Here is a 24,156-nt window from a genome sequence, read left to right on the forward strand (position 1 = left end):
TTTCTCGTAGGGTCACACTTTCAACCTATTGGGGAAAAACACAGCTAGTTTGCAGGAATTCGAGGATCATGGATACAGACACCCCTTTTGTTCTCCGTGAGTTGCTCCAGTCTCATACGCTGAACTTCACTGGCGAAAAGTGGCAGTGTACAGTACTCAATTTGCATATTGGGCGCCCTCCTACTAGCTTTATATCGGTTTGTCTTTCAAGTCGGATACCCGGTTAGAATAACATTTGGACTTATACCGTGTATATTTTGGATAGCATCAATCAGACTTGGCAACTAATTTAACTGAATGATACAACTTAGCTAACGTTACGCGACTCAGAATCAGGCTTCAGCTACATCAATCAACACCGGGGGTCTGCGGATTTGCAGCAGCTTTTTGTCTGGCAACAAACCCACGACTGTACGGATGCTAGCTATCTTCACAGTAATATAATCTGCATAATGCATATATTTGTTTAGTTTACTTCGAACCGTATTCACCGCGGCCACTGGGTAAACCACCTGCGCACACAAACCTCATCGGTAATGAGCCACGGTCTGAATCAACCACACTGGACCATCAAGTGCTTTGGATACGTTGGTCAACTGTGAGAACAAGTTGACGTTTACCTATAACCAACTGTAAGAATATAACTTCTATCCCTGGTTGAGAGCAAGTTGCTTTAGGACTGAACATTCTCTCATTAAGGCATACAGCTGTACAGTAAGCAACAGTTCGTAGATTACGATTTAGGTGGTAAATGAATGTCTCTTAATATATTTCAGCAGCGTGTCCCCTACTTGACGGAGGTAGCATAATTATCTATTTATTACATACCTGTCCTTACCAGATGGACCTGTTCCCCTATATTAACCATATTTAAGAATGGTTAATATAGATAATGACAACAGGTTAACTTTCGGTTTTACTGTCACTCAAATGGCTTTAAATTGGAGCACGTGACAAATGGAATCATCTCGCGCAACTTCTTACATTATCGTATCTCCAACAGGTGTAACAAAACGTGATCCAGCCCGACGGACCTGGCAGGAAAACTCTGTTTCATTCATACCCAACTACCTGCTGAACATGGCAACCATGGAATCGAGTGACAGCAACTCAACAGCTGAACTCATGAGTCGATATGTGTCTTCAGAACCGGGTTACGGGGTACCAAAGGATGGTTGGCGAATCTGCTTAGCGCATGAATTTAAGGAGAAGAGGAAGCCGTTCCAAGCCAAAGATGTGTCCTTCTCCAATTTCGTTGAACACATCGGCCTTGGAATCAGGTGGGCATGAATATTTCCAGTTCCAGTCTGTGGTTGCCCTCCCATACTTTGCCATGCCTAGTATTTATTTAAAGTGTTTTAAATGTTTTGTCGTATTCAAGTTACAGCAGATGTTCAACTGTTACAGCAGTTTTACAGTAAACATTGGGCAAGCAGCTTGAACATTGTGCATGTGGGTGAATGTATGCATTGAGTTTGTGTGTGTTAATGTTTCTCCAGTTAGTTCCTGGAGAGAGTGTGTTAGAGTATGTGTCAGGTAAGTGTTTGATTGAGCTGGGTTGTGTGTGCGCCTAAGGGCCTCATCGTTAGGTCAACAGTGAGTCATGCTTCTGTACCGGGAAAATAAATGCAACTGTGTTGGAGAGTCAAAACGACCTTTATTCCACACAGTGGCAAGAATAGGCACTTGTGTGCCCTGTCTTTCACTTGTCCTCTGGCATGGTTTGCTACGATGCATCAGACCAACACGTGTACGAGGCTGTAGTGAGGCTTGTCCCTTGGTGCGTGCATGGTGTTCCACATCCCTGCGTGCATACGTGGTGGTCCGCATCCCTGCGTGCATACGTGGTGGTCTGCGTCTTTGTGTGCGTGTGTGTGTGCGCGTACACGTGGTGGTCCACATGTATGTGTACATGTGGGGCCTTGAAATAGCCTCAAGTCTGATCTTTCTGGTGGGTCTGATGAAAATTAGCTGTTTGATTAGCAGGAAAACAAACATTTAGTTAATGCTTTATGTAAATGAGAATCCTCCATCTTGCAGACTTGTTTTTACTCACCTTCTTGACCTCTATTAGTAGTGTTTGTCTGTGTGTGGTTAGTTAAGCATAGTATAGTTTTCCACTACAACCTGCACATGCATGGATGTGTAGTTCTGAGCTCTGTTTCACATGAAACTCTTCTAGTGCATCAGGAGAACACGCAAAACAGGAAAGACCGATAGGCAATCATTCATTGACCTAGCCTCTTTTTTTGACCCTTCTAAAAATAGGATATGTTATCCGCTAATACAGGTAGGAGAGCAATATCCATTAAGGTGTGACCCTCCAGTTTATTTGATGTTGTCACCCACAGGTGCTCACCATGGCGATATCATTTAATCATTGAAAAAAAAAATTGTTCGTATTTGAACAGTTGCAGAGTTAGATAGTTGGGCTGCAGTCTAAACACCTGTCCCTGCATTTTCTGAGGTTGGACCGTTGGTCAACAATGTCGAAACAAGGTTGGCTGAGTACTTCTTTTCACAAGGTGCTCACAATACCAGGTTTACAATACCAGTCAAAAGTTTGGACACAGATACTCATTTAAGACAATTTCTTTATTTTTACTTCCACATTGTAGGATAATATTGAAACCTTTGAAAACAAATAAAAATAAACACATGTGGAATCATGTAGTTACCAAAAACGTGCTTAACAAATCAAGATAACTTTAGTCAAACGTGTCACAACATAAGAGATTGTCTCAAACGCATTAAGAAGGAAATTGTGCGAATGAACTTTTAACTAGACACACCTGTTAATTGAAATGCATTTCAGGTGACTATTGAAGCTGGTTGAGAGAATGCAAAGAATGTGCACAGCTTCTAAGGCAAATTGCGGCTACTTTGAAGAATCTACAATATGAAATGTCATTTGATCTGATTAACACTTATTTTTTGGGGGGTTTATAGATGATTTCATAGTTTTATTCTACACTATTATTCTACAATGTGGAAAATAGAAAAACTGTAGAAATACCCATAAAAATGTAGGCATGTCCAAACTTTTGACTGGGACTGTACATGCTAAGGCCAACATTAGCCCCCTAAATCCGGTTCATCCTGTTTAGTCAAATAAGGCTCTAACTCTCTGGCTGACCCATTGTGTTGCTTTCATGTGATAATTCTTCAGGCCAAATTATGTTGTCAGATGTCCACAGGTGAGGAGCTGTCCTGTGATCAATGTGTTTGGACGGACTAACTTTATATTTAGGACCCTTGAGTAAGACTGTTGAAACATAGTCTATACTGTATCTGATTCTAAAGTGTATGTGTGTATTCTTATACATCTGTCATTCTTTGAGCCCAGGATAGACAATCCCTCACAATTCACTTCTGAGTTCTGAGTGTTCAGAAAAAGCATAAAAATAAGTCTTAGAAAAAACATGAATAAAATAGAGGTTGAGGCATGGATGTAGATTATAATAAAGATGTGATAAATAGTATTTTTCACCCTGCTGCTTTGTATTTGTTAAGGAAGGCATACTGGCCCTGCGCAACACATTTCATCTCGGCAAAACCCAATCAACTCAGAGAAGCACTTCTAATCATAACTTTGACACATGACTGCATGACTTCCTTTTCCTGATCAGCTCTTGAGCACTACACAGCAGTCTTAAAATTGTTCCATGATCTAATCAAAGAATCATAATTCATGCAGCACATTTCTCATATCAAACACAGCAAAGGATGTGTTCCTCATCAACTTACATGTTAAAGGTAAATGAAGTAATCATTGCATCCTAGGAATATGGGACCAATGATTAAAAATGTCTTTATACACGAGAGTGTTAGTCCAAATAGGTTTGCTTCCCTAAAAATAGTTGAGTGTCTCTCCATTCATTCTGAGAGTCTGCAATTTAATCCCAGTCATTATTTCAATTAAAATCCAAAGAGATACTACTGTTTTTCCTATTGGACCTCACCAGGTCACAGTCAGTGAAATCCGCCTGGGTCTTAAATGCAGAGGGTGCAGAGAAAGTGGGAACCCAAGTTCCCGGATCAGTCTACTAGAGGCTCTTGGGAAACAGTCAAAATGTATTCTTTCTAGCTGTTTTATTTACCACTTAATTTCAGCATCAGCCCAGGAACAGTTAGGCAATTAGGGTTAACTGCCTTTCTCAGGGTCAGAACAACATATTTTCACTTTGATGGCTCACTGCTTGAGCATTCGTTATGTAACCGTTTAATGTTTAGAAACCAATTGCATTTAATTTGAGTCTTTTATCATATATTTTCCATATTGGTCCACTTGTTAATCAGTATTGAACCCCCCATTGCTAGTATAACAAAAGCTAAGGTCTACCAACTGAGCCACATGAGATCACAGGTTTCTGTAATTACCAAAGTTTTAACTTGGTCTCTTGTGTCTGTCTGTGTGTGTGTGTCTGTGTGTGCGCAGGTACCTCAAGTGGTGGTATAACAAGACCCAAGTGGAGAAGAAGGCTCCGTTCATTGATATGTTCCGCGCCCAACCCCTGAGACAGATCTATGGTAGGTGGGGCAGTAGAGATGCCTCAACATGACCTCATTAGCTCTATCGACACCTGTTTTAATGAATACATTTTAAACCCACTGAAACAGTCCTACTCTTGTGTATCAAAACTGTTGAAAACACCCAGTTGTCCTATTTAATCCCATTCCCCACAGGGGCTCCTCTCGGGGGTATTGGAGGGGGTACCATCACACGAGGCTGGCGGGGGGAGTTCTGCAGGTGGCAACTCAACCCTGGGATGTACCACTACAAAACAGTAATTGCTAACCAGGTATGCTCCTTAAGACTGCCTGACAACTGCTGCTGTCAGCTGACAAGACATTTTGGCAACTAACTGTGGAAAAAATCTACTTTATTAGATCCTGCACACATGGATTATTAATGCTCTTTGCGAATGGGTTTTGCCGTCAACATTTTAAGTCCTAATAGGATTAAACCATCATACCTCTAGTTCTGAAGTCTGGTTAGTGGGCAACAAACCTCATTCACAATCCGCAACATAATAATACATGATGTTGCAACGTCAGGACCAAGTCTGACTCAGTGTCTGTGGCCTGGTGGGATTGTGACTCCTAAACATGGTAGTTGTCTGATTTGGTACTGTGAGTAGTCTCCCCACTTCTCTTTCCTATGCAAAGTCAACTCCCTTTACTACTATAGGTTGTAGATAAATAATGTGATCATATGGATGTTTTATTTTACCAATGGGATGTTGGTCTGTCTACACGGGGCGTAAATCGTGGGAAAGACTTAATATAAAGGTCTATATTTAATATAATGCACTAATTACGATAGATTCGTTTTGGTAGCCTACACAGGGCAGTGTATTGTCTTGTAGCCAACATATGTAAAAATTAAATATCAGTAATCCTGAGGATTTTTGAACTTTTTGTAGTTTATTCAGTTTCATATGTTATAAAGAATGCACGAATAGGCTAATCGTTAATTTGGTCTAATATTTGTTGGCTTCTTATTATTAATGCAACATTTATTTGAACACACTGTAAATAGTGCTTAACCCTGGCAGACTAGTTATTATACATTTGTTTTGGCTTAATGAATGTGCAGCTGAGGGAAGTTGGATAAGCACATTGTGAAATTCAAGGACATATTCATGTAGACAATATTTAGAATTGCCTATTAAATGTATAACAGGTCAAGGTAACATATGCAGTGATTGTAGCCTATGGTTAAACGTGTTTTGGTAAGTTAAGTGTTTACTGACAGTACAATTTATCTTTCCTAAACTGTGGTAAAGCAAAAACGTATGAGGTTCATTTAAACTTTCATTTAAACTCATGCAATAGTTTGTTTTCCCACTACATTTTTTAGAACAGAACTCCGTAGTCCTTTTGATCAATTTGATGGTTGATCTTGAAATGAGAGAAGGAAAAATGCCCTGTTTTGGGCTGCTTGGACCTCTCCGCTCTTCCTGCAATCTACATTATTCTCTTGCGTGAGGTTAATAGTCTTAACTACTACATATGTTAAACATGTAGGCTATGGCAAATAGTAAATGGGCTGTCTGGAATTTTGCCCGATTAGTTTCCCGCTGTCCTGTGTGGTGGAATGATTCCTATTTATGTCATCGCCTTCGACGAACCCTAGTATGAATTCTAACCATGGCGGATCGTTTATTCATATCTCCCATTTGCCTCATAATTTTTATTTTCAACCGCTCTCTCTTCCAGTTCACGGTGTGCCTCCGTCGAGGTGGCCAGACAGTGTACCAGCAGGTGTTGTCGTTGGAGCGACCACCCACACTGCAGGGCTGGAACTGGGGCTACTGCGGCGAGTACGCCTTCTACCACGCCCTGTACCCCCGGGCCTGGACCGTCTACCACCTCCCAGGGCAGAACGTCACCCTCACCTGTAGACAGGTGTCCCCTGTCATCCCCCACGATTACCAGGTGCATCCCCCCAACCAGCTGTCAGTCATTTTCCTGCTTTGGTGTCTGTGACCCCCTGATGTGTTGAACCCTCCTGTTCATTCACCCCCCGCAGGACTCCAGTCTCCCAGTGGCGGTGTTCGTGTGGGACATAGAGAACAAGAACGACTACCCGCTGGACGTGTCCATCATGTTCACCTTGGTCAATGGGTCAGGCCACAAGGACGACAAGAGCGGGGGACACTGGAACGAACCATTCCACCTGGAGAAGGATGGGGAGTCAGTGTCAGGGGTGTTGCTTCATCACTGCACCAGTGTGAACCCTTACACCCTGTGCATGGCAGCGCGAGAACAGGTTAGTAGTTGATGAGAAATGTGAACGCGTTTTAAATATTTATTTACAAACTGGTTACAAATGCAAAGGTGTTGCAAATACAAACCGGTTACAAATGATGTGACGTCATACCTGTGATATATGATCTTGTATACCATCACAATCAATCAGCATTCAGGATTTGAAGCACCCAATTTATAAAAGACTGAATAGTATGGGTATGATAAAAGATTTATTTTTACAGTTCAAATTGCATTGGTGACTGGTTGATATGAGCAAGGGTTTGTGACACTAAGGCCAGTATACCACAGCTAAGTCTGGTATCCAGCAACTCTATTACATTGTCCCTATGGCTCTTTTCCATGCTACTGCATATCATGGATATACCACACCCTTACTGTCTTGTTATTTCATTATATACAGCAAGTGTTCATTGCTTTGGTCATTTGAAGAGAAAGTAACAGTTATCTATCTTCAAATGAAGATGGCATACACTGGTCACTTGAAGATAGCATGACCATTATCACCATGTTGACTGTGAAATGTGTGTGTTTGTGCTAACAGTCTGACAGGGAAATCAGCCACCAGACTGCCTTCAGTCCAAAGGGAACCTGTGGGGCCTTGTGGAGTGACCTCATCACTGATGGTCGGCTGGACTCCCCTACTGGTCAGTGTTTTCAACCATCAATCACTGATCATTGCAAAATAACTCCACTGCACACACCTTGACCAGTTTATTAGGTACATCCATCTAGTACCGGGTCAAAGAGCCTCCAGCTTGGCATGTATTTAACAAAGGGTCCACAGAGATGCTGGTATTAGGAATCATTGGAATGCTCTTCCCCCTTCACTTTTTTTCTGATGAACCCAGTGTGGTTATCTGTAGCGGGCCGACAGGTTTTGCATTCTGCGATGTTGTTCTGCACATCACTTTTGTACTATGCCATTATTTACCTGTTTTTGGTCCACCAGTTCCCAGAATATTTTTACCATTCTCTTCAACATCTGTCATCAACAAGCTGTTATCGCACACTGGGCTACACCTGACTCAATGTTTTTTGTTTGTCGCACCACTCTTGATAAACCGTACAACTCTGTTATGCATGAGTTATTTCTGAGATAGTAGAACCTGTGGCCCTGACACGAACGATAGCATTCCGTTTGAAAACCATTAGGTCACACATTTTGCCCTTTCTGATGTTCAGTTGAACTGTAACTGGATGCATCGTTGCCTGTCTACCTGCTTCATACAGCAAGCCACAGATTTGTTACTCACTGGCTGTATGAGCGATCCAGATTTCGGAATGAGGTGCTGTACTTAATAATAATTAATTGTGAGTCACCTGTTTTGGTTCAAATGAAAGTGACAACGAGTGCACTGGAGAGGCACCAGCAAGACAACCCCCCAAAAAGGAATGGTTTCACTGGTGGTGGCGGCGGCCACAGACAATTGCTCTCTCCTTAACCATCCTGACTGATTGTTCTCTAGTTTTGTGTTTAGCTAGTGTCCTTGTAACTACTGGTAGCCTGAAGCGGTACCTGCAGCCCATTTAGGTTGCACAGGTAGTCCTGCTCCTCCAGGATGGCACATATGTGCCATTGAAAGAAGGTTTGCTGTGTCTCCCAATACAGTCTAAAGAGCATGGAGGAGATACCAGGAGACAGTCCGTTACACAAGTACAGCTGGACAGGGCCATAGAAGGGCATCAACCCAACAGCAGGACCGGAATCTGCTCCTTTGTGCGAGGATGAGCAGGAGGAGCACTGCCAGAGCCCTACAAAATGACTTCCAGCGGGCTACTGGAGTGCATGTTTCTGACCAAAATGTCAGAAACGGACTCCATGAGGGTGGCGTGAGGGGCTGATGTCATCTAGTGGGATCTGTACTAACAGCCCAGCACAGTGCAGCTCGATTGGCATTCGCCAGAGAACACCAGAATAGCTAGGGCTGCCGTTGGCGCCCCGTTCTCTTCTCAGATGAGTTTTCTTCACAGCCTCTGATTTCAATTGTTTACTTAAATTTTCAGTGCGAGTTTGAATCCAGCTCTCAATTGGTTAATGATTTTTGGTTTCCATTGACCGTATGTCAATTTGAGCTCAACAAATGCATAATATACAGTAAAGATTTTATTCTTTAATATATTTCCTTCATCAAGACCCGATGTGTGATTTAAGTGTTCCCCTTAAATTTTTTGAGCAGTGTATATTAAAAGTGCCATTTGTAAGATTTCCACCATATAATAATAGAAAGGTTCTAGTTATGTTTCAAAAGGTTTTGGGTAAAGATATTTAAGAGTGCACTTCATAAATGATTTGTTCATTGTAGGCGTATTCCATTCAGAAGATTCCTATTTGCCCAGATGATTTTATGTTGTATGTTTTGGACTTCGTTGTAGTGCCCCCTTTGCTTTTCCCGACCTTGGTGTTGAGCTTTGCCACCCCCATTTGCCTACTCTTCCCACTTTCTGCGTTAGCAAAACACAGACGGTAAGAGTTAGCCATGGAATGCAATCGTCCAGTACCGCCGGGGTCTAGCAGTACTGCTCTAAAGAAAAAACGTTAACAGTCTGAAAATCATTGGGATAAAGCTCGGGAGAAAACTAGGATAGGCATCACTTTCAAAAGATGGATGAATACACAGATGGATTTGGACTTGAAAAGTAATGCTGAGTCAGCCATGTTCTCCTCAACGACGGGTAAAACGCTAATAAGGACTGTAGAAAGTTAATAATAATAATAGCAATTTGGATTAACAAGTTGGCCATGGTCTAATGGCGTTGAAGAGGGGCTAATTACTTTATCGTTTAAATTACACTATTGGGGATTGGAAATATGATGACTTTCTAAAATAGCAAATATAAAAAAATAGGCAAAGAAGTAAAATATGGCTGATAATGCTAATGTTAGCTATACATGCTAAAGACGTTAGCTAACTAATGGTAAACCAGCCTCAGTCTTAGGTAACGTTACTGCATCTAAAATCATTCTGGTGACACAAACATTATAACAAGCGGTTTAGCTGTTAATAATGTGGCTATTTTGAGATGTGTGGGCCTTGCGTGTGCTGTAGGATTTAAATCCATGACGGTGTAGTGTGTTACTTATGGTTTTCTTTGAGAATGTGGTGTCCGCTCTCTTGAGGTCATTGACCAGGTCCTGCCATGTAGTTCTGGGCTGATCCCTGACCTTCCTCATGATCATTGATGCCCCACGAGGTGAGATCTTGCATGGAGCCCCAGACCGAGGGAGATTGACCGTCATCTTGAACCATTTTCTAATAATTGCGCCAACAGTTGTTGCCTTCTCACCAAGCTGCTTGCCTATTGTCCTGTAGCCCATCCCAGCTTTGTGCAGGTCTACAATTTTATCCCTGATGTCCTTACACAGCTCTCTGGTCTTGGCCGTTGTGGAGAGGTTGGAGTCTGTTTGATTGAGTGTGTGGACAGGTGTCTTTTATACAGGTAACAAGTTCAAACAGGTGCAGTTAATACAGGTAATGAGTGGAGAGCAGGAGGGCTTCTTAAAGAAAAACTAACAGGTCTTTGAGAGCCGGAATTCTTACTGGTTGGTAGGTTATCAAATACTTAGGTCATGCAATAAAATGCAAATTAATTATAAAAAAATCATACAACGTGATGTTCTGTCTCTCACAGTTGAAGTGTACCTATGATAAACATTACAGACCTATACATGCTTTGTAAAATCTGCCGTGTATCAAATACTTGTTCTCCCCACTGTATGTGGGTCTGGAGGGAGAGTGAGCTGTCTAACCGGACACCTAGATATTTGTAGGTGTTCACGTATTCTAAATCAGACCCATCAAGAGTAGTAATGCTAGTCAGACGGGCAGGTGTGGGTAGTGATCAGCTGAAAAGCACTTAATTTTACCAGAGTTCAGTAGTAGTTGGAGCTCATGGAAGGAGTGCTGTATGGCATTAAAGCTCTCCTGGAGGTTTGTAAGCACAGTATCCAATGAAGGGCCGGCTGTATACAGAATGGTATCGTCTGCATTGAGGTGGATTTGAGAATCATCAGCAGCAAGAGCAACATCATTTATATACAGTGAGAATAGAGTCTGCTCGAGAATCAAACCCTTTGGTACCCCATAGAGACAGCTATTGGTCCAGACAGCAGGCCCTCCGATTTGACACACTGGACCCTATCTGAGAAGTAGTTGATAAACCAGACGAGGCCGTCATTTGGGAAACCAAGGCTATAGGGTCTGCCAATAAACATAGAATGGTTGACAGAGTCAAAGGCCTTGGACAGGTCAATGCAGACGGTTGCACAGTAGTGTTTTTTATAGATTGCGACTATAATGTCGTTCAGGACCTTAAGTGGCCGTGGTGCACCCATGACCAGTACAGAAGCCAGATTGCATGGCAGAGAGGGTGCGGTGGGACTCGAGATGGTTGGTGATAAGTTTGTTTACCAGACTTTTGAAGACTTTCGCAAGACAGGGCAGGATGGATATACAGTGGATATAAAAAGTCTACACACCCCTGTTAAAATGCCAGGTTTTTGTGATGTAAAGGAATGAGACAAAGATGAACCATGTCAGAACTTTTTCCACTTTTAATGTGACCTATAATGTGAATAATTAAATTGAAAAACAAATTGAAATCTTCAAGGGGGAAAAATAAAAACCTTACAATAACCTGGTTGCATAAGTGTGCACACCCTCTTATAACTAGGGATGTGGCTGTGTTCAGAATTAACCAATCACATTCAAACTCATGTTAAATAGCAATCATTACACACCTGCCATCATTTAAAGTGACTCTGATTAATCACAAATAAAGTTCAGCTGTTCTAGTAGGATTTTCCTGACATTTTCTTAGTTGCATCTCAGAGCAAAAGCCTTGGTCCTCAGAGAGCTTCCAAAGCATCAGATGGATCTCATTGTTGAAAGATATCAGTCAGAAGAAGGATACAAAATAATTTCCAAAGCATTAGATATACCATGGAACCCAGTGAAGTAATCATAATCAAGTTGAGAAAATATGGCACAAGAGACATTACCAAGAACTGGACGTCCCTCCAAAATTGATGAAAAGACAAGAAGAGAACTGGTCAGTGAGGCTTCCAAGAACAGTTCCAAAAGCCACATTTTGGCACAAAACCTTCAGGCATCCGTTAGAAAGCTGAAGAGGAAGTTCACCTTTCAGCACGACAACGACCCAAAGCACACATCCAAATCCACAAAAGCATGGCTTCACCAGAAGAAGATTAACGTTTTGGAATGGCCCAGCCAGAGCCCCGACCTGAATCCAATTGAACATCTGTGGTGTGATCTGAAGAGGGCTGTGCACAGGAGATGTCCTCGCAATCTGACAGATTTGGAGCACTTATGTAAAGAAGAGTGGGCAAATATTGCCACATCAAGATGTGCCATGCTAATAGACTCCTACCCAAAAAGAACGAGTGCTGTAATAAAATCAAAAGGTGCTTCAACAAAGTATTCGTTTAAGTGTGTGCACACTTATGCAACCAGGTTATTGTGAGTTTTAATTTTTTTTATTTCAGTTTGTTTTTCAATTGAACTGTTCATGTTATAGGTCACATTAAAGGTGAAAGTTCTGACATGATTTATCTTTGTCTCATTCTTTTACATCACAAGAACCTGGCATTTTAACAGGGGTGTGTAGACTTTATATCCACTGTAGGTCTATAGCAGTTAGGGTATAAAGTGTCTTCTCCTTTTCAAAGGAGAATGACTGCGGTGGCTTTCCAGTCTCTGGGGATTTCTGCGGATGAAAGAGACCGGTATACTCACATAGTATGGTGAAAGGTGTGGCAAATGGGCTTTTAAGTGTCCATTTTTTCAAATGCAGCACCTTGTGTACATTTTAATCATTATTACTATTATACAGGTAGGCCTAATTATTTGTCGGTCATCATTAAGCATCTCAACCAGTTTTGACACACTATTAAAACCCGGAGTGTTGTGGCGTGTCTGGATAATGATATAGTGGCTTCGACCAACATGAGTTTTGGTCATTTGCTACACTTTTTAAGTAATTTGTTTATTTCTGACACAGACAGTTGACATTACATAAACCAAATTTGTTTAGTTATTAATTATTTAATTTATTAATTGAACTCTAACTTAAACAACATAATATTCCATGGAGATGATGTTGATTCTGTTCCACCACTAGCTGCCCAGTTAAACAACATAATATACCGCCACCATAATATACTAAAAATAATGTTCCCCAGAGTTCACATCAATCAATCAATTTTATTTATAAAACTCTTTTTACAGCAGCAGTTGTCACAAAGTGCTTTTACAAAGACACCCAGCCTTAAACCCCAAGGAGCAAACAACAGTAGTGTTGAATTTCAGTGGCTAGAAAAAACTCCCTAAGAAGGTCGTATTTTAGGAAGAAAACTAGAGAGGACCCAGGCTCAGAGGGGTGACCAGTCCTCTTCTGGCTTTGCCGGGTGAGATATTAAGAGTCCAATTGGAATAATTATTACATTTAGCTGGGCTAAATCCAGAGTCTATTTAAAATTAGACTAGGTCAGAAGTATGACCAGATGGACAAGGACAGGGACAGCAACGGGCCCCCCAAACCAGGTACTCCGCAGGTGTGGACCAGGACCTCATTTCCTCCAAAAGTTTAAAACGGGAGAAGACTTGGAAAATTCAGAAAATGCATTCATCATATCAACAACGATTTATAGTGGAGAAGGAGAACTTTGTAGGGAAGGAGAACTGACCCAATCCCCCAGAACAATAGTATAACAGCGTAAGACCTAGGAACTAAGACCCTAACTAACAGTAACGTCAGTCAGCAAAATATGTAGTTACCTGATCATAGCTCAAAACGTGGCTACCATACACTTGGGTGGCTAGTAAACAGATTTGTGTAGCTAGCTAGTGAAGTTAGCTCATGAGCAAGTTATGCTCAGACTACGGCTGGTCATTTAAATACAGATCAAAATTGTTTGTCGTATGCCATTTAAAGAAAACAATGTTGCATATTTATGTTACAGTGTGCATTCCTTTCAGGCCAGGTAGATACATCCATATTCTCTTGACAATTCAAATGCCACAGCAACCCCCAGAACACGCAACCTCAGTCTGCAGACGGAATTCTAATATGCCTGTATGCCCAAAATGTATAATGCCCAAAATGTATAATGCCTTTTTATAAGGATCCTGCATTTGCAACCTAAATAACTACATCATAATGTCTAGCCAGGCATCATTGTTAGAAACCTAGACGTTTTACATAGCCCATCTTAGCTTGCTTTTAATAGCCCATAGCCAAAATCTGACCATAGAAAAAAGTGGATTATTTTTTAAGACTTACTTGCATTTCTTTCACAAAGCATTTATTGGACTGTCCAAATGCAGTAAGGCACAATGCTATATTTGCATCTTCCCTCTTTCAAATTTTTTCCCCTAATAGCTAGTGTATATATTCATTTGTCACAAAGACTACTTGCATCAAGTACTCAGTGTTCTGCTGATGTGCTACCATCTACTGAACGAGTTATTCATGTGTGTATTTTAATGAACTTTTAAGCATAATATGCCTTGTGCATAAACATGTTAGTATGGAACAACTAATGAATTAATTTTGTATTTTTCTGGCCTATAGTCCCACAGTCATCCCAGAGTCTGTGTTCAACCGTCCCAGACATTTTTTTATCGCCCTCAGTACGACGAGATAAAATAATACACTCCCCACTGTCCTGTACCCCTCTTCCCCACCTGTTTTCTCACCCTTCAGGCTCCAGTCCTCCAACCCAAAAAGGGGAGAAGGTGGCAGCAGCCCTGGCAGCGGGATGTTCAGTGCCCGCTGAGGGCCACAGTGCCCTGGAGTTCAGTATGGCATGGGACATGCCCACCGTGACCTTTGGCTCCAGGGAGAGAAAACACGTCAGGTATGGTTTTTTTCATTTTCTATTTTAGTTTTATTTTACAAATAGTCCCAGGACTTCTTTGCCCACTTAACCTTTGTTTGCATAGTGTTCAGGTTATCCACGTCACACTGGAGATCAAGGTTTATTGCTCTGACAATAAATGTTTTCATTTTATTGTGTACTAACCACATAATAAAAAGCAATCTTGTACTTTGCTGTACAATATGACTGAATGATATCACGCAGGAGACCATGGTGCAAATCTCAATAGTTTTTTTTACCCCTATTACCACACACATTAAGTAAAGCTGAGTGGAGTATATAGCAACAATCTGAGAGCCAGTTAGCTGCCTTGCTAAGGGACAGAACACATTTCTCACTTTGTTGGCTAAAGGTTCTACGTAGCAACTTTTCAGTTCCTGGTCAACCTTGTGGTTTCTAGGCCACCCTTCCACTCTGCTAGGCCACCCGGTTCCTGTAAATCAATGAGGATAAGACTTAATGACTGATCCCAAAACATGATGTCATGCTCTTCTTACAGACAACCCTTATAGAACCTGAGGATACTACAAGTTCTGTCTACGTAATACCTATCAGGAAATTATTTTAGTCACTTCCATTAATTAATTTGTGGCCAGAAACATTTATGTTACCCCCAATTGCTTTTTTAGCCAGCAAGGTCAGAAAATGCTGGTTTCTAAGTTTCCACTACAGGCTGATATGAAATACAAAACACTGGTACAAAAAATAAAGATATTTGTAAATGTGTGAGATTTAAGACAAATAGAAACATCAAAACTACATCCCAAATTGAAGGTAAGAGCAGTTTCCTGTTTGTGTGATGAAATTATGTGATGAAATTATGTGATGAAATTATGTGATGAAATTATAGTCTCTGCAATTAAGTAACATGTTCTGTTCGCCATAGTGGAATGAGCCTAGTCAAGAATACACAATCTATGTATTCAAATGTTCAAATTAACATAATAGTGAATGAAGCACACTCACTGATTTTAACATAAATGGTGTCTGATTTGTATGATTTTAACCACAGTGTTTAACCAGGCACTCTAAAGTAGAGCTTCTGTTTTGGTTTGGTCACAGGCTGATCCTTTGATGACCCCACTTCTAGAGATCAAACTCAGAATGACATGTGCAACAAAGGCTCTCCGCATATCGCCTCGGGCCCACACATAAACACGTAGCTGTTACTGTAAACCCTGTAACTGATACTAAACCTAACTTGGAGTGTAGTGACATGTAACAGGGCAGACACGTGTACAGCACTATGACAATGCGACATCCACAGGTTGTCATTATCCTTGCAGACTTTTGTACTGTTATGTTGCATTTTGAATTAGGGATCATGGAACATTACATATCCAGTGTTTCCCCTACTTTTTTTTGGATCGGGTTAGTGGGCCAACACGCTGGCGATCAACAACACAAAAGGCTTGATGCGTGAAATGCTAAAACGTCCTCCCCGTACACCAGTCTCTCTTGTTTGTCAACTTTATTTTCTTAACATTTAATTGACAATACTGTCATAAAAAAAAACCTAAGTACTCACTCTCAATTAACTGGTCTCTAAAACTGTTTATGAATTGCCAGACTCTTAATAAAAGCCACTACTAACTAATGAGGCAAAATTAATTCCATGTACAGTTTAGTGTGTTGCATTGGGGGTTAAAGAGGGGGTGGAAAATATAGTTTTGCTGGATGTAGCACACAGTGCCCCATGTGTTAACATTGATATTTGTAACTTTACAAACTCCTGAGTATTTTGTACAATACATTCCATGAGCGTTGTTAGACCTGAGCGTCTGGATTCGGGCGTCCAAATCTTTTATGAATAGCCCCAGATCACAAAAGTGAGTACACCCCTCACATTTTTGTAAATATTTGATTACATCTTTTCATGTGACAACACTGAAGAAATGACACTTTGCTACAATGTAAAGTAGTGAGTGCACAGCTTGTTTAACAGTGTAAATTTGCTGTCCCCTCAAAATAACACCGCACACAGCCATTAATGTCTAAAGCGCTGGCAACAAAAGTCTGTACACCCCTAAGTGAAAATGTCCAAATTGTGCCCAAAGTGCCAATATTTTGTGTGGCCACCATTATTTTACAGCACTGCCTCAACCCTCCTGGGCATGGAGTTCACCAGAGCTTCACAGGTTGCCACTGGAGTCCTCTTCCACTCCTCCATGATGACATCATGGAGCTGGTGGATATAAGAGACCTTGCGCTCCTCCACCTTCCGTTTGAGGATGCCCCACAGATGCTCAATAGGGTTTAGGTTTGGAGACGTGCTTGACCAGTCCATCACCTTTACCCTCAGCTTCTTTAGCAAGGCAGTGGTTGTCTTGGAGGCGTGTTTGGGTTCGTTTTCATGTTGGAATACTGCCCTGCGGCCCAGTCTCGGAAGGGAGGGGATCATGCTCTGCTTCAGTATGTCACAGTACATGTTGGCATTCATGGTTCCCTCAATGAACTGAAGCTCCCCAGTGCCGGCAGCACTCATGCAGCCCCAGACCATTACAGTCCCATCACCATGCTTGACTGTAGTCTTTGTACTCCTCACCTGGTTGCCGCCACACACGCTTGACACCATCTGAACCAAATAAGTTTATCGATTTCTAAACAGCAGAAAGCTGAGATTTTTACAAGTGTGTCATCTTCTCTATAATCATATTCGTATTTGTATACAATTGATTAGGAGTTGATTTTAGAAAATGTTTGCCTACTTCAAAATAATAATTCAGATTATTAGTATAAAGGTTGGAGTCTGGCAAGTGAACGGCACGTTTGTGTCAGTCAACACAAATCTACAAGCGCTCATACCACACATCTTCCCCTACCATTTGCTATTTTAAGACTATTATTCTACAATAATTTACAATTCAAATGTCTAGCTGTCTGTCTCAAATCAGTCAGTCAAATTATTGAATACATTGTTCTGATCACCCCTCTCACACATCCAAAGTGAGTGAAAGTGAGTATTCTTAAAATATCCCAATTCCGTGATGGCCCGAATGTATTGTGATCCTAGCAACGCCTCATACATTCACTGAGGCACTGAATAATTTTTAGGCAAAAAGTATACATTGTACATTACAGTGGGGGTATGGAAAATATAGTGTGGTTGGAATTATAACACAATCCCTCTCCAAAGCTAATGAGCACAAGCAAATGAACAACAACAATGACATTAACATTTTTTAATATTAGATATGTTCTCTAAATAATGTAAGCTATAACAATTTCTCAGTTTGCTCCACCTTATAATATTCAACTTGCATAAAGTATTATTTTTAGTAATTTCGTTTCGTTTATATTTTCCCCCACATATTTCTTTCCTTTGATAATGCACACTATACAGCGCAGACTTATTTTGAAGACAAAATACGAAAATCGGAATTCTCGTTGTTTCTGGCAAATGTGTAAATCGTTTCACTGTAGACTTTTATTTTGAAGGCAAAATACGAATACCGGAGGTCTTACTGTTGCAGCCGAATCTCTAATGTTTCCAGCATGACGCTAATCTAATGTAGCCGATTGTAGGTATCAGGTTGAGACAGTTGGTTAGATAACTTGAATTCTCACCTTGGGGTTGTTGCTCAGACGATGGCTACCTTCTTTATTTCAATGTCCCAGCCACTTAACTGACAGTTCAACACACAAGTGCGCGTGCACAAACACAACCAGTTACGTTTCTCAGACCTTATTCGCTAGCTTGATTCTCCGAACGTTGGGTACCGGAGGTTTGTTGCTCAGTTCTGATGCTCGAGTGATACTAAACTGCGCTCAGCTAGGAGCAAAAAAAAACGTATTTCAAAAAAAGATTCTGTATTTCTGTTGCGGCGCATCACATTTTAACAGGGGCGCCGCTGTTATTACACTAAGGGAAACATTAACATCCCTTCAATTAATGCAGTTATTTTAGGTCGATCTTGAAAAGTAAATGTAATGTTCACATTCAATGCCCGGGTTAGGGTTAGATATAGGGCGCTATATAGAGAATTGGGTGCCGTTTGGAATATAAAAATTATATATATTTTTTTATGTGCTTTAGGAGGTACACTCGTTTCTTTGGTGCAAAGGCGGACGCTGCTCCTACTCTAAGCCACTACGCGCTGACACACTACAGACAGTGGGAGAGGCGTATCGAAGAATGGCAGGCACCCATCCTGCAGGACAGGTACCTACCAACCTGGCAGTACACACATGGTTTACAGTTACTGTGTTCCTATAAAAAAAAATCTGGAAGGAAGAAAACAAACAACAATCGTCAATTTTGTCTGTGTTTGGTAGCTCCCTCCCATCCTGGTATAAGTCAGCTCTATTCAATGAGCTATATTTTGTAGCGGATGGGGGGACCGTGTGGACTGAGCTGCCAGAGGACAGTGACATCAGCAGGGGGCTTAGGAGCGAGGATGGTGGGCTACCAGCTCAGCCTGCTGTCATCAAGGAATATGGACGTTTTGCCTACTTAGAAGGTGAGGGAGCAAATAAATATGATGTGACTGTGCGGTATTAGCAGGTCCTCGTTAGTATAGTGGTCAGTATCCCCGCCTGTCACGCGGGAGACCGGGGTTCAATTCCCCGACGGGGAGGAACATGTTTTTATCTCCCTTGCTAAGTCTGATTAGAAGGTATTTCAATATGTTTATTTTTGTCTCACGACAAGGATTTTTCTCATGTTTAATGCATTTCTTCTCCCCATAGGCCAGGAGTATAGGATGTATAACACATACGACGTGCACTTCTATGCTTCCTTTGCACTTATTATGCTATGGCCCAAACTTGCCCTAAGCCTGCAATATGACATTGGTGAGTGACACAGGGTATAGATGTTATTCTGTGTGTGTGTATTTATGTGTGTGTAATTTAGTCCTGGTACAAGTGTGTTTGAACACTTTCTATTCTCTTCCAGCTGGCAGTGTGGTGTCATGTGACCCAACAGAAAGGCTTCATCTGATGAGTGGCAGATACTCTCCTGTGAAGACGAAGAATGTAGTTCCTCATGACATCGGAGACCCAGGTATAGGAGCACTACGCACACTGTTACCCAGCAAATGGTCCCTGGAGCCACACTGCCATTCTTATACAATTCATTATATGGTCCAAATTAAGACATACAAATGTATAAAGAATTGCACTCTTTGGGTTTGTACTGGTACTGGTACACTGGTACTGGTACTGGTACATTGTGCATGACACTATGAAAATGTTGCCCGATGAGTGAGTCTGTCCTGACCTCCAGATGACGAGCCATGGGATCACGTCAACGCCTATCTGATACACGACACCGCGGACTGGAAGGACCTAAACCTGAAGTTTGTCCTGCAGGTCTACAGAGACTATCACCTGACCCAGGACACGCAGTACCTTCAGGACATGTGGCCCATCTGCCAGGTAAGACAGCATCTTGCATGTTATGGGGTGGTGCTGGTTAAGTAGTTGTTGCTGTTATAACTGCATATACACAGCACCACCTCCAGGCAGTTTCCGTAGTGTAGTGGTTATCACGTTCGCCTAACACGCGAAAGGTCCCCGGTTCGGGACCGGGCGGAAACATATATTTTAGAATTGCATTTCACTGTGAAAAAAAGAATGCTCAGTCCACCCACAAAAAACTCAATTATAATAATGTTGATCCTCTTGTGGCTAAATTGTTTGAAGGAATATTATTTTCAATTAAATTGTTTATTTCTGTTTAGACTATACTACATAAATACATTTGGTTCATTTATTTTAAATATACAATTTGCTTTAATTGATGATTTTAAGACAATTATAATTATTTTATTTTTCATAATTACAGTACAACTATTTGATCAAATTATTTCAGACTAATTTTGTATTCTCTTCAGGCTGTGATGGAGTCTGAGATGAAGTTTGATACAGACGGAGATGGTCTAATTGAAAATTCTGGCTATGCTGACCAGACATACGACGGATGGACTGTAACAGGACCCAGGTAGAAGCTGGAGGAAGGGGGGAAAGGGGAAAAAAGGGAGACAGGACAACTGCCAGACCAGCAGTAGTGTGACTATTGGTCAGTGGAGAGTTTCCCCCCCACCAGGTTGCAAAACAGAAACCAAGGAAATCAGGGTTGTATTTTTAGCTGCTAACCGGACCCGTTCCAAGGTTACATCAAAGAAACCCACAGTCTAGTTTTTGATCACAAACTGTTTCACTTGTCAAGGAATGATTCTGAATGCCTTCACTTTAAAAATGGTACCATGTATAAAATGTCAATGTTTAATTTATAATTTCTCACAGCATATTCGTTTTCAATAATATGATTTATAATCTTCCTCTCTTTCAGTGCGTACTGTGGAGGTCTGTGGCTGGCCTCTGTGTGTGTTATGTGTAAAATTGCCAGGCTGGTGGACAATCAGGCTGCCTTCCAGCGCTACAGAGACATACTGGATAGGGGAAGTGCTGCTTTTGACAAACTGCTATGGAACGGTCAGTATCTTGTCTGCCAGCAGGTGGCAACTGTGTTTCAGGAATTCAAATGTACCTTGTAGACAACTGTACTGTATTGGTTTAGGGAAATATATCCATGTTATTATAGCACGTTTGTTTTCATAGTATATATGTTTACATGCCTATGAATAATATTGGAATTATGTTATAACTCTATAGTATCCAAATATATAATGACTATAATTTTGGAAGATTTCAAGTCCTCGTTAGTATAGTGGTCAGTATCCCCGCCTGTCACGCGGGAGACCGGGGTTCAATTCCCCGACGGGGAGGAATGTATTTTTCTCCTCTGCTACTGTTTTCTACTTAGTACAATAGTATTTAGAATTATGTTCAAATTCTAAATATTCTTATTCTATAGATTTAACCCTTCTATATATTGCTGTATATTTTAGCTGAATGTATTTATTTCTGTCTGTTGTCAGGCAAGTACTATAACTATGACAGCAGCGGAAGGGAACTGTCAAACAGTGTGATGTCAGACCAATGTGCTGGTCAGTGGTTCCTACGGGCATCTGGACTGGGAAATGGCGAGTTTCAGGTCATTTACAACAAATACAATTGTTGACCTTAAAACCCTAACAGAACAAATTTGACTAAACAGTGCCTCATTCAGGGCAAACATAGGAATTTAATTATCTTTGCTAGACTGCTGTTTTAACATCGCTATGATTTTCATCAGATTTCTTTAGCTGTTTTATCAATTATACTACTGCATATTGCTTTTCTATGTCGCTCATAATCTCAATGACATGGTAAAGCGTCTTTGCCCATCTTGCATTTAAAATATAATGTAATTTTTGTATTATTAATGACTTCCATACTTGACTTAGTATAACTGATCACTCTAAATGGATCTAAACAAGTAATAAAACAAGAAACTATTGTCTGCCCCTCCAGGCCTTTCCTAAGGAGAAGATCTGCAGGGCACTAAAGTCTGTCTTTGACCTGAACGTGATGAGTTTCGCTGGGGGTCAGATGGGTGCTGTCAATGGTATGAGGCCAGAGGGAGTGCCTGACCGCTCCAGTGTCCAGTCAGATGAGGTGTGGATTGGGGTGGTGTACGGACTGGCCGCTACAATGATCCACGAGGTAACTGTGTGTGTGTGTGTGTGTGTGTTTAAATTTTACATGTAAATCCAACAAACAATAGATCATTTCAAATGTACTATATATGGTAAATTCAGACCATTACTGCACTTCAGCAATCAACCATTGGTCTCTCCCACTGTCTGTCAGGGTATGTTTGAGGAAGGTCTTCGTACAGCGGAGGGTTGCTACCGGACAGTGTGGGAGCGTTTGGGCATGTCCTTCCAGACACCCGAGGCTTACTGTGAGAAGGGCATCTACCGTTCCTTGGCTTACATGAGGCCTCTCAGCATCTGGGCCATGCAGCTGGCCCTGGACTCCTCACCACTACGGGAGCAGGTTCCCCACACCCCCAACAAACCATCTACTGGCTAGAGGGAGAAGGAACATCAGGACCAGAATCGGGACCATGTTCAGTGGACAAATCCAATCAAAAATTGCAGATAGAGCTGTTATAAATAGACCCGATAAGTATTGCTTTTACAGCATGTCAGAGAGCGGTGTGTTTATTCTGCGTACCATTTGCACTCGTCAGCAGTGTGCGCTTCTGAACACGCCCCTGGAACCAGACTACTGTATTGTGAGGAGAGACAGAAAAATGTGCTTGTTCCAGAAAACAAAGGAATTCTCAGAGAACCATATTTCTCAATGTTCTAAAGAGTCACTAAGTTCCAGAATCAAATGAGACCCTTGGAAGTCTGTGATTTCATTCTACTTGGAGTTTACAACGCAACAACATCACGTTCCAATGGTGGTCTCACACACATACACAAGCTAGCACACTACCAATATTTAAACAGGCCCTATAGACATGTTTCCACACACAATAAATAGTCAAGCATTGATGTGCAGAACAACACAACTTCATCTCAAGTGTGAGAATGACAACCTGTCTGTCATTGTAGAATCTATAATCAAATTGCATAGTCTTTCAATGAGAAGGTGTTTATTTTAGACCTTCTGGCAGAGTCCAGATGTCTAAAAAGAATTGAATAAAAGAATTGTGTTTTGAAGATCTTATGTAAACCTTCTGTATAAAGTGATATAATATGAAATGTTGGGGGGGAAATAAATAGTTTGATAAACGGTATTTATTTTAGTGTTATTTTTACCCTTTCATGTGTTTATGCATATGTAGCAGTCTCTCCTGTGTTCATGATAGCCACCATCTGTTGGCCTGCTGAGCCTGACCCCAAGCTGTACAGGACTCCCATCCAGAGATCAGGCATCAACAGTGATCAGCAGATGGGCATCTTATTATCCTGTGGGGGCACTGATTGTGAGATAAGATATACAGTGCTTTCAGAAAGGGACTCCACTTTTTCCACATCTTTATATTACAGCCTTACTCTAAAATAGATTTGACACAATTCACTGCATCTTTGTGAGTAGTAGAGTAGGAAGGACAGTTGACTGTGACTTGGTGAGTAGTAGAGTAGGAAGGGCAGTTGACTGTGACTTGGTGAGTAGTAGAGTAGGAAGGACAGTTGACTGTGACTTGGTGAGTAGTAGAGTAGGAAGGACAGTTGACTGTGACTTGGTGAGTAGTAGAGTAGGAAGGGCAGTTGACTGTGACTTGGTGAGTAGTAGAGTAGGAAGGACAGTTGACTGTGACTTGGTGAGTAGTTGAGTAGGAAGGACAGTTGACTGTGACTTGGTGAGTAGTTGAGTAGGAAGGGCAGTTGACTGATTTTGTGAATAGTGACAGATTGTCATCTTGATCTATACATCACAGGAATTAAAAATGCCTCATTCTAGCAATTGTAGACATTGCTGTATTGTAGGTGTAAACAAATTAATTTGCATAGATTTGTCCTGACACGCTAAATAATAATAATAAACGATAAGAGTACGTACCCTAGTAGGGTATAGGTTAGAACCTAAAATGTGTACATCAAAAATGGGGTTTGGGCATGGTAGGACCTATACGTAAA

At 41.2% G+C, this 24,156-nt stretch overlaps 1 protein-coding gene and 3 non-coding genes across 4 annotated transcripts; all 4 read left to right on the forward strand.

Moving 5' to 3' along the window:
- The first annotated feature begins 101 nt into the window (after positions 1–101).
- gba2 (glucosidase, beta (bile acid) 2) lies at positions 102–23,312 on the forward strand. The gene is made up of 18 exons (XM_010887670.5): positions 102–632; positions 1,004–1,280; positions 4,439–4,530; positions 4,687–4,802; positions 6,223–6,441; positions 6,536–6,775; positions 7,319–7,421; positions 14,500–14,653; positions 18,711–18,836; positions 18,950–19,134; positions 19,364–19,468; positions 19,572–19,679; positions 19,902–20,053; positions 20,512–20,618; positions 20,970–21,112; positions 21,559–21,674; positions 22,034–22,225; positions 22,373–23,312. The coding sequence occupies exons 2-18, from the start codon at positions 1,081–1,083 to the stop codon at positions 22,595–22,597; spliced, it is 2,583 nt and encodes an 860-aa protein (XP_010885972.1). The 5' UTR covers positions 102–632; positions 1,004–1,080; the 3' UTR covers positions 22,598–23,312.
- trnad-guc lies at positions 19,180–19,251 on the forward strand. Its single transcript has one exon. It is a non-coding gene; the product is annotated as a tRNA-Asp (tRNA).
- On the forward strand, positions 20,143–20,215 carry trnav-aac. Its single transcript has one exon. It is a non-coding gene; the product is annotated as a tRNA-Val (tRNA).
- trnad-guc lies at positions 21,334–21,405 on the forward strand. Its single transcript has one exon. It is a non-coding gene; the product is annotated as a tRNA-Asp (tRNA).
- Positions 23,313–24,156: the final 844 nt, after the last annotated feature.

Source organism: Esox lucius, chromosome 24 (genome assembly GCF_011004845.1).
Source record: "Esox lucius isolate fEsoLuc1 chromosome 24, fEsoLuc1.pri, whole genome shotgun sequence".
Classification (NCBI taxonomy): Eukaryota; Metazoa; Chordata; class Actinopteri; order Esociformes; family Esocidae; genus Esox; species Esox lucius.